General features: G+C 39.8%; 1 protein-coding gene across 6 annotated transcripts in view; it reads left to right on the top strand.

The window, feature by feature from the left end:
* Positions 1-774: 774 nt before the first annotated feature.
* clcn2c (chloride channel 2c) overlaps positions 775-11,512 on the top strand; it is a 176,704-nt gene continuing 165,966 nt past the window's right edge. For all 6 annotated transcript variants that reach the window (XM_030109097.1, XM_030109095.1, XM_030109094.1 and 3 more), the window contains exon 1: positions 775-1,079. In XM_030109097.1, coding sequence (XP_029964957.1) covers positions 1,029-1,079 — 51 coding nt within the window. In that variant the 5' untranslated portion in view covers positions 775-1,028. The remainder of the gene's footprint in view (positions 1,080-11,512) is intronic.

Below are 11,512 nucleotides of genomic sequence, written 5' to 3'. Positions count from 1 at the left end.
TAACAAGGAGGTCAAATGTTTTCATAGAATCTCATGTTTGCACATTTACAAGACAACGGAGCCCAAGCATTGACAGAAAACAACCAACAGTGCCAACTTGTGGCCTGGCATGCTAAATAATGTTTATAAGACTTGTTCTGTGCAGGCTTGTGTGGAAGGTTTCATTATGCAATCCAACATCAACACCCACTAGTGGCCATAGTGGGGAAGTTTTTTTCTGAAATGAAATGAAAACAAAAACAATGGCTTTTCACTTAAAATGCTGTAGTGCAAATGGAGTCTTTCACACTTCAGCTTACTGTTCTGCTGGTTAGAAAAGGTCTAATCGTTTGGTTTCACTTTAAAGTTTTGACCAATGTGGGATTTATACTGGTATATGATCCTGATGTTTTGGGGCTTTAATTGCTTTGGTTAAATAAATAAATGAATAAATAAATGAATAAATAAATAAATAAATAGGATTTCCCGAAGATTTCTATTACTCTTTGGCTCACGTGGTCTGTTCTAGGAAGTGTAAACAGTGAAAACCTGAATGAGAGAGTGATCTTTTGGATCTCGAGCACAGCGACGGCTCCTTCCGACTTCCCAATGGGAGGGTCGATCCACTTCAAACCGCACAAGTCCCGCCTCGCTCTCTCTCTCTCTCTCTCTCTCTCTCTCTCTCTCTCTCTCTCTCTCTCTCTCTCTCTCTCTCTCTCTCTCTCTCTCTCTCTCTCTCTCTCTCTCTCTCTCTCTCTCTCTGCGTGTGCGTGACTGTGTGTATCTGTGTGTGTGTGTGTGTGTGTGTGTGTCTGGCATGGGACTTGAGGCTATAAAATGAAGCAACTTATTGTGACCGGGACGCACTCTTTAGCCGGAGTTCACTGTGTGAGCTCCTTCGCCCAAACTCCAGTCAGCCCGATGTGTTGAGGTCGGACAGCTCGCAGAGACGTGTCGCTGTCGGGCTTTCCTTCCCACTTCCGAACCGAGACACTTTCCCCCCCACCACCACCTGTGAGGCGCCGGGTACGGGACACAAGAGCGGAGCCATGGCAGGGGACGGCTCGGACCAGCGGGCGCTGCAGTATGAGCAAACCCTGGTGAGTGTGAACTTTACCCCGCGGGGAGTGCGCTCCGCCCGGGCTCGGTGTAGCTCAACATCTGGTGGAGGCTAACGCCAACTTCTCCAAAAAAGTCCCAATATCACAGCAAATAACTGTCCAGTGTATGGCATTTACATGCCGAATTGCATAACTTGGCCATTTAATCCTGCAAACTTGCGGTTCGGTGTGTGTTGTTGTTGTGGATTCGAATACGAGATAAACTTGTCGATTTTTAAACGAGATTCAACCTAAGCGCTCTCACGTGAGTTTGGCTGAAGTTTGAGGCGCTTGAAGCGGATGCGCACATCCGCGCGCCCCCTGAAAGTCCTTCATATGCCCTCATTTTAAAACACATTTCCCCAATTATTAGTTATGCATAACACCAGACACACAGCTACTATGCTTAACATTCTAATAAAGTTTCGGAGCTGTCATCGCTCATTTTGAATACATCTGTATTGATATACCTGCACAGGTGGTTATTCATCCTGTTGGGCAGGATTTCGCCCAGACTCCATTGACAAATCGACAAAAACAATCTGTTTATTGTTTCTGTAACATGCTGCAACATATTTTTAAGCTGTTTCCGTGTTTATAATTTGTGTTTTGAAATACGGCTGGCGCAATGTTATGGAACGGTACTTTTATACATGAAAACATTGACACTTTCACATCCTGTTGTGGTTCTGCTCAAGTGTTCAGAAGTGTGCTTTCAATGAACACACTGCCACCAGCACTTATTCAGGAGATTCAGATTGTTAAAGCATTATTGATAGATTTTCTTGCATGCGTGAATTTGTATAACCTGCAGTTTTCTCAGTGTATGGCATTTCAATTTAGGGGAATGCATACAACCCAATTTGATAAATGGTTAAAATCAGAAAAAAAAGTATAAATAACTTAAAATGTTCCCATCAATTTAGTGCACATATGTGTTAACCAAGCATCTAAATATGATTGTTTACATGGTAAATTAAAATAACTGCAATTTCAAAAATGAAATGTTATTTCTGATTAATTTTTGCTAAAATGCCAAAGAAATAGGGCAAAAATCATCCCCTCTATTTGTTTCCTTTTTTCTCTTTAAATTTCATTGCAATAGACAAAAACTTGTGCTTCTATTTGTAAATTTGATAAAATATGCTATTTTTGAACTCCTGACTGCTCTCTCGGCATGATTTTTAATATCACACTTGTCACTATTTCTACAACATCATGATCCTCAATGGAAAAAAAAAAAAATCTGTCTCATTAAGAAATAAAACTACTGTCAGTACGGTCACTACTCCGACAGGCCGTTGCTGTCCTGCAGGTAATATAACACCCTGTGTGGATGAACTCGCCTGCAGCCGTGTGACGAAGCATCACGTCAGTGTTGCCCAGCTGCTTGAACTCTGAGGAAAGCCTGCTGCGCACGTGTCTAAAGAGTGCAGCCAGGTGAAGTGCGACTGACAGGGATGTTGGCGTCTGATGTGATGCTGGCCATCGGGGGCCCTCACGTGTGAGCACTGATTGTGTTTGAGGTTGGCAGGGAACTGTGGGCATGTGGCTCGCAAGGCCATTTTTTACTGTTTAGGCTGTATATGATCGAATGGCAGTCATTTATTATATTATCTTGTGTGCAGAATACTTGTGAAGTCTGCCTGATTAATATTAGACTGAAGTTATACAGCAGGGGGCTCTCACACATTTTGTTTTGCAGATCACTTGCAGCACTTTACAGTTTTTCCTACCCAAGGAACTACCCATGTGACCTTATTCCTGGTTTGTTGCAGTTCCAGTCTGATGATGCAGAGATGTTGCAGTGGAAAACACACCAGACTCCAATTCAGTTTCAGTTTGTGATGAGGTGCAGTAAGATCTACCTCCACAGATGTATTTATTCCCTCCTGTTGGCCTCCGATTTAACAGACTGACTTTCACTTTATAGCTCAAACAGGAGATTGTAGCCAGGAAGATTTTACCTGTAGCTTTTTTCTTCTTTTAAATCTAAGCCAGAGATGTTCAACATAAGGCCCATGGGCCAAAACTGGCCTGGAAGAGGCTCTAATCTGGCCCGCCAAACCACCAAGCAACAATTTCAAAGTAAACATTGATATTTTTGTCTAAACATATTTCTTAGCAGACACAACGCTGAGGGTTTTAAGTGAAAGGACAACACTTTCGTTAGTGCTCAGAGCCACTGCAAATGCAACTTTTTGAAAATGACTCCCAAGGTAAAACTTTTTGAAAATGCCCAGGCTCCGTCATTTAAATGAGCAAAATTGACACGTTTTGGAAACGCAAGAGCCCCGACCTGAGTTGACAGCAGAAATGCTGCTGTTATGCTTGTACATCACGGCCGTAGTAAATAATTCTTCTGCACATGCAAGTGGATTGTCAAAAAACAACAATGGCGGCCTCCAGAGTGTCATGGCTCCCAGAGAATAATCTCTATAACTTGTTGGCTTAAAAGTTGAATCATACTTAATGGCTCACTTACTTTGTCGTCTGTCCATATGACTGTCCGTGTCCTCACCGTTGTCAATGTTTATACAATATTGTTCTCTGCATGCATGTGGGAATTTATTACATAAATGACTCTCAGTGCCAACTAGTGGCCCAACATACAAACTACATCTTTTTCAGCATTAATTGCATTTCTTTGTAAGTGGACATCATTTTTGGAATGTTGGCCTGTAAAATGTGAAACTTTTCTGGAATAAAAACACAACAACTATGCTGTCATGAAAACAACCTCCCTCGACCAACAACAACAGAAAAATCATAAAAATTTAAAGATTATTATGGCACTATTGTACTGGCCCTCTCAAGATGAAATTGGCCTGTATGTGGCCCCTGAACTAAGATGTGTTTAAAAGATAGTCCATGAATATCTGTGTTCAAAGTTAGAAACATTGTACAAGTGATGCAGGCAGGTGTACCTGCTCTACATCGACATACCTCCTCAATCAAGCTCTTTTATTATGAGCAAACCATAAATACGGGAGCTGTTTGACTTTTTTACAGCTATCGTTCCTCCGCAGATTTTTCTTTTCACTTTGATTCTTTTAAACATTCACGTTTACAGTTTAGTTTTTAAAGGGACCTCCTGAATTTCCTTGACCCCATTCAAGAAGTGCTGATTTATAGGCCTCCAACCAGAATGCCCGAAGTTGGGGTTTTCTCTGAGCTCCCCTGTGCTGTTTTGTGTGTCCAGTTGAACTTTTACTGACAAAACTTGTGCCAAGCTGAAAGAATCTGCTGTTTTTATAGGCCGAGGGGCTCCATTCATTGGCATCAAGGCTTTAAATTAAGAGGAGCCACGACTGTAACACTTCTCTGGTTCCCTGTTTCCTTTTCTTGAACAGTTTCTTTGTAAAGAATTGCCCGATCCCCCTCTTTCTCTCTCGCTCTCTCCACCCCGCCTCTCTGCATGCTGTTAATCTGTGTGTGTTTGTGTGAGAGATTACACAACTTGCGACCCGCTGATTCAGCGCTGGACGCTCTGTCACCCTGGCGGGGTCTCGTGCTCGGCCGTCCGGCTCTATGAAAGGGGAAAGAAAATATCCCTCAACACCACCTTTTTCTGTTAATCCCACCTAGCCATGACTCGGCTCGGATGATTGTTCCTGGGAGGAAATTGTGAAAGCATGTAAATAGAATCAAACGAAAATAACTGGAGTGTGAGCATAGCCTCTCATTTAGCACAAATGAGTCCTTTCTCTTCCCCCTCCCTCCGTCCCCTTTCCCATCTCCCAGCCGTGGGTTGTAGTAACATGGTGTCTTTGTGTGATATTGGCAGTCGTGGAGGTTGTGTGGGTTTTGTTGTGGGCAATGGATGCTGAAAGAGGCCAGTGTAGTTTAGCTGTGTAAGAGGCTTGAAGGACCGGCTGTACAGAGCGGCTCGATGGGTCGGGAGCATGAAGCACCCGTAAAGTGAAAGCTTCTTTGGACACACCGTCACACAATCGTTTGTGTTTGGATGAAGCAGATTTGTGAGATTTTTGTGTTTACATGCAACCACAAAGTTGGGTTTTATATATGAAATGCATTTTTTTTTTTAAACGTGATATTGCTACGAAAGCCTGTCATGTACTGCAGTACCTTTTTGAACCATAAGGTGGTGCGGTGAGTCACTCTGTTGTCAAGTGTTTTCTACATTGTGCAAATGAGTAGGTGTTGGATGCAACAAGAACAAAGATTTGAAGCGTTAAACAACTATGACCTTAAGAGTCCCAACTATAACAGATTTTGCAAAATCAGCATTAATTCTACCTTGCCAACTACTCGCTGTAACATATGTCATGATTGAGCATTGTGTTTTGAAGACACAGTTACATTTTTATAATTGCCAGCTTATGTTAGTTCCATGGTTTTTGTTTTTTGATTGAGTTCTAAAAATTGTGTTACTGTAGATGAAATGGGAAATGATGACATATAAAGGCTTTTCTCATTGTTGTTTAAAATTCTGTTAATGGTAGGAAGTTCTCAGATTAAATCCTGCTGTATTCTAGATGTTTACAGTGGTGGGTGGCCAATGAATCCCAATTTCTTTTTGAAAAAATTGAAAATGGTAAACATCTGAACCAACACGTGCTTTGCAGCAATATTAGTCGGCTGTTTGTTTTCTCCTGATCAAAGGTGAGGTTTTACTGCGTGACTTTAACAACACCATCAATGATGATCTTATCAAACCTGACAGGTTTTATTTATTACGCCCAGTATGGAACAACTGGAGTTTGCTGAAGCAATAAAAAGCGGCAGGATATCGCTAATTCTTTTGATTATAATTAGCAAATCTATTTATGTATGTAATATTTAACAGTGTAATAACGTGCCGTTTCTCAAAGAGGAAACACCAGTTTCACACATCAGCTGACCGACCTCAAGTTGCACTGTGATAAAAAGCCATGTGATGCCTTTAGTGGAGCTTTGGCTAGTAACCCTGTTATCATGCCTGTATTGCAGCAGGGTACAAACAGTTTTTTAATAGCACAGTGGTTTAGATTTAATGATATTTAATATTGTAACCTGTTGTCCTGTCATTGGACCTTTGTTTCAAGTAAATATATTTTGGTGTTGACATGATATTGAATGGTGCATTCCTTTTGTTTGATTGGATCCCCTTAAATGTTGTATATTGGCCCATTTTTAAATAAAGAATATCTTGAAATTTTGTCAAGAGTTTTGAAAGCCTAACCAAGCTTCTTTGTACGGTCAGTTTTCCCCTCCATACTGTTTCTCTTAGTTCTCAGGAGTGTTTAAGATGAACCACTGTTGGCAAACCATGAATAGGTTTTGATATTACAACTTCCTGTGTACCAAAGCTTTATCATGGTAGCGATAATGAGGATATTGCAGGCTATATTAGGTGGAGAGTGGAGTGGTAATCTCAAAGTAACTGAATCAGACCCATGATGATCACCCATGGCCCAATCTCCCCTCCACCGTCTCGGAAGCTGAGACTTCTCCGCACTCAGTGATGCATGAGCGAATATCCCAAAACCCAGCCAGCCCACCACCAGCTAGGCTAACAGCTCTGAACCACCCGTCCACACCCGGGCACCACCAGGCTGGACGCGAGGCAAACTCCTGGGACGGTAGAAAAGAGACCAAAATTCTGGACAGAATGGGACAGGTGGCCAACCCAGCAGAGGGACAACACTGTAACAAAATGTGAAATATTGTTTCATGTTAAATATCATATTCAGCTTTGACATAAAATAAACATTTTCATTAAAAGTAAATGTTATATCAGGGAAATTTTTAAATTTTATCTCGATTGATACAAAAAGATTTTTGATTGGGCTTTTTACCATATCACCTGGCGGTACCCTATACTGGCATTTAGAATGTCTTGTGAGATTACCTACCTGCCTTGTCCTTTTAACCAGATTGAGGGTTGGAAAAGGTTTAACCATCGAGCCTTCTCCAAACAACATCCAAATAAAAATGGTTGTATTTTTAATATCTGTGACCCGACTTTCTAAATTGTGCTTTAGAGGATTAATAACCCCGCTAGAGGACTCTGATCTGCTTTTTTTTTTTTTTCCCCTGTTTGGGGGCAGTGTAGCTTGAACCATACTTCTCATGCACCACTTTGAAAACTGGTCTTCTCAAATCGTAACTCCTGTGACTCTCCTGGAATTTCAATTCATGTTGTGAATAGCTGAAGCCATGTAGCTGAATAAGCTGGCCTAACTTGATTAGTGTGGCAACAGTGACTAAGCACTGTGGGTGGAGCTCGTTGGTATGTGAATACTGTTATTAATGTCTTTGAGGTACATTAAGTATGCTGAAACAAGTGCAAGTAAGCACCAACCGGTACCGAAACATTTCTGGAAGTGTCAGTGAAGGCATCCAGCCTCAGAGCAGGTGGTAACCTCTAGGGTTATGCTGCATTCAATTCCCCTGTCTTTGAGAGTCCCGACCTGTTGCATTTTTCTGTTGATCACCCCTTTCCACCCTTGTCCCCTCTTTCTCACTCGACTGTTATTACCCAGCTCATTGAATCTAGGAAACATAAGGTGAAAAGTTCTGCCTGAAGGAATACAACCAGGTATTTCAGAGGCCTCGTCTTTGTTGCTTGTTGATATTCAGTCGTTCAGATAAGAGTCATAAGAACGAAGATAGGGTGGCTAGTAAACACTGAGTCCAAGGATATCCACTGATCGGAATGTATTCATGTTGTGAGTCTAAAGCTGGAAGGACCTTTTTGAAGGAGACTTTTTTAAATGCTGTGTTTTAAGGCTTCTCATTATATTATGAAGTTTTAATGAACCTTATTTTTGTGATTCACATCTGGCCTCTCAAAAACCTTGATTTTTCTGCATAATTGGGTGAAAAATTAGGCAAAGAACAGAAAAATGTAGTCCTTTCCAAATTTTACTTTTTAAAAAAAATGAGACCTGCATTCATCAGTGATTGACCTAGAGGTTAGAGAAGTAGGCTTTTGTTTGGAGGGTTGCTGATTCATTGAAATATTGTTCAAGGCTGACATTATGTGAATGTTTAAAAAAAAAAAAAAAGAAGTATGTTTATAAACGTAAAATGTTATAGTTGCATTAACTGCAGAGATTCAAGAGGTTTTTGTTAGTTCTGAGGAAACTGCCTAATGGCTTCACATTTTTGTGGTTTTCATCCCCTTCTTCCAAACTCAATGGTCTCTGTCTTAAAGTACAATTCTCACTTGTTCAAGGCTCACACAGCAGTCATTCTCCTGGTGTCTACAAAATTCGAATGTACTTGAACACATCTGATGACAAATGACTCGTGTAATCTCTTGTAAAACAAATCTTCTGCACTGTCTTTATTGGTTATTTATGTCTTGCATTGGGTCTCTCAATACCTTCTGTGTAATTTGATGGAATTTAGATACATTTAACAAGAAATCTCATAAAGTACAATGTTTTGCTCTCCTAAATTCTAAAGTATGTGTTGTTTCGTAGAATTCAGTCAACGTGTATGAGTTGGATCAATGCCACCGTTAGATTTGTGTCATTTTGAGTGAAATTTGCTTGTGTTTTAATTTAATGAATTTGTTTTGTTTTACAATTTGAACAACGTCATAAACAGGTACATCTAAAAAACATGGAGTATCATGAAAGGTTCAATAATTCTTGTAACTGACTTCAGAAAGTAAAACCCACATATTAAATAGATTCATTACACATAGAATGGATTGTTCAATAACCTTCTTTGAATTTAGGTGATTGTGGCTCACAGATGATGAAAATCCAAAATTCACTGTCTCAGAAAATATGAATATTGAAATTAAGTTTAGCAATACTAGATCATGGTGTTGCAACGAGCTAATTAACTGAAAACACCTGTGAGAGTTTCTTGAGCCTTTAAACGGTTTCAGTCACAATCTGTTGGCTACACAGTCATAAAGAAGAGTTTTTGTTTTTGTTTTTTTTTTTTCATTTAGGAGGTCATTGCAAACCTCTGCTCTTTGAGATCGTATGATATTCAGTGTCCTATTAGATCAAAAGGGTTGCGTGGGAACTTATTCTTTTTATAAAACTGTTGACATCAAGGCCAACAAAGACGGACCTTGTAAAGCCCTTTTCTCATTTAATTCTCGGTCTCTTCAAGCTCATGTTCCACCAGGTTTATTCTGATTGTCATGCTCCTTTGAGCATCACTAGACCTACTGAAGTGTAGCCTCAAGTGTAGTTTAACACCTGGATCATTGCTTGTTGTACTTGCTGTACAGCGTCACAAATGGAAGTTGTTTTAAGTGGTCCTGAGCACTGTTGTCGTGTTTATGGACCCCAAAACACTGAAATTTTTCCATTGCGTCTTGAAAATATTGTGTCGTTCGACCACATCATTCAAACATCACATGTGGAGCAACTTTAATGTAGTCTCATACTTTTCCAGGGATTTATTGAAATAAATGATTGAAAAGGAACTTGTTGGGAAACTTTGACTTTTTTAATTACAGATTTTTTTTTAAGGAGCTACATATTCATACTATGAAGTTTATTTTTTATTATGTCCGTGTTTCAGTTAAACATGTACCATGACGCAAAATCATTAGAGGCTGAGAGCTTTGCTTTATTCCCTGTAGAGCTGGTTTTGATGTTTTAGCTCTTAATTCTTTAAGTGTTTTCATTGAGAGGACGTCTTGAGGAGGTTATCTTTTTAGGAATGTGCCAATATCCTAGTATAGCGTGAAATCTTGAAGCAGTAGGGAAGTGAAACTGTGTGTTCCAAAAGAAAACACTCATATTTGCCTCCCCGTGTTTGTGGTCGTTTAATGTGTAACCCTGCTTGATTCTCCCTGTGCAGTGGATTTTTACCACCTTGCCGTCTTTGATGTCGGCTCTTATTGTGTCCGGAGTGGAAATTTCCCTTTAACTGAGTCCCTCCACTTCATTGCGCCTTTTTGGTGAAGTCTTTATTTCAGTTTTGCAAGACAGGTCAACAGCTCCTTGACCCTTTCAGCGTGGAGAAAGAAGTGTTTGCATAACGCAGGCCGGCTCTCGGTGAAGATAAGAATCAAAAGACTTTAATGGCTTTTTCTCTTTTCTTTCTCCATCTGAAGCAAACTATTGACTTTTCCTTTTTCCTTTCATGGCTTAAAATTACCTCTATTTACTCTCTGCACAAAAAGCTGTGATGGATCTCACTGCCTCTGAATGTGAAACTGCTTGTAATAAGTTTGTTAAACACTTGACAGAGCCGAGCAAATGTTGACAAGGCTGTTGGTGTAAAAAGACCTTAAAGGTGTGATTTGTTTACTGAACTTGGTCTTTGTTCTGGGATGCATTGATCGGGTTGGTGTTTATGATTAATCACAGAGAGAGGGAGTGAGACAGATTAACACTCAAATGAATTATGAGTCTGGGGCATATCTCCTCATCAGAACCTAACGTACTTCCTCATAGTTTTTTTTTCTTCTTTTTTTAGTAATATTTACACTGTGGAGATCCAAGGTGGGTAGAACAGATTTGTTTAAAAAAGTTACCGCTCAACAGGACAATGTCAATGCAAAACGTCAAGTTCTGTAAAACTAAGGCCCTGTTTACATGATGTGTTAACGTGAAAACACAAAGCTTAGTGTGTGCATGTGCGCGTGTGTGTGGTTTGATTGCAAAAACAACCAACAGTGCCAACTACATCCTTTTTACACATTACTGCAATTCCTGTGCCAACGGATATTTTTTGAAGACATGGCTGTGTAAATGCAAAACCTTTCTGAAGCAAAACTGCAAAACAATTTTTCATTTTTCACAGCTTTTATTCTTTTTTAAATAAGTGAATTTCCTGTAATGCAGAACAATACAATTGAAATTGAATGTAAAAACTATAGCCTTCGAGACAATGCTGCTGTAAATCTGGGGGGAACATAGAGAAGTAACATGACACACCAGTGGGTGCTCACTGAGTGTTGGTGATGAAAATAGCAGCTTTACCAAAGTTATTCCTGGCTAGTGCTGCTAATTAAAAATAACTTTTACACAAAGTTTCCTGGTAGATTAAATCCGTTCAAGAAACAATAATATGCATCACATAAAGTCTCCAATGAAACAGCTGAGTATGTAAGGAACAGGCAACAGAACTAAAAACCAAAACGCCTTCAATAAAGTTAGGTTCAATATTTATGAAAACAAATTCTTGGAGATTAAGTTTTATTCAGTTATCTGGATAATTTGCTTTGAATTCAGAGCTATCTTTTCTCATAAATTGTCTTTAGATCCTTCTGAAGTGGTAAAATACTAGCTTAAGATAATTTGAACAGTTGCATTGCAAGTCATAAATGAAATTATGCACCATTTACATCATGTTTTCAAGTGAAGACGCATCTATCTTACGTTTTTGATTCACAAAAGTTTTGTACTGACATTACGTTTAACACCATGTCCATTTCCATGGGAATGGCAGGAGCACTGAGAACCATGGAGTTAGCATGCCAGGCCACAAGTTAAGCGCTGTTGTAC

Source organism: Salarias fasciatus, chromosome 14 (assembly GCF_902148845.1).
Source record: "Salarias fasciatus chromosome 14, fSalaFa1.1, whole genome shotgun sequence".
Classification (NCBI taxonomy): Eukaryota; Metazoa; Chordata; class Actinopteri; order Blenniiformes; family Blenniidae; genus Salarias; species Salarias fasciatus.
The sequence above is the reverse complement of the archived record's forward strand: the minus strand, read 5'-3'. Positions and strand labels throughout refer to the sequence as shown.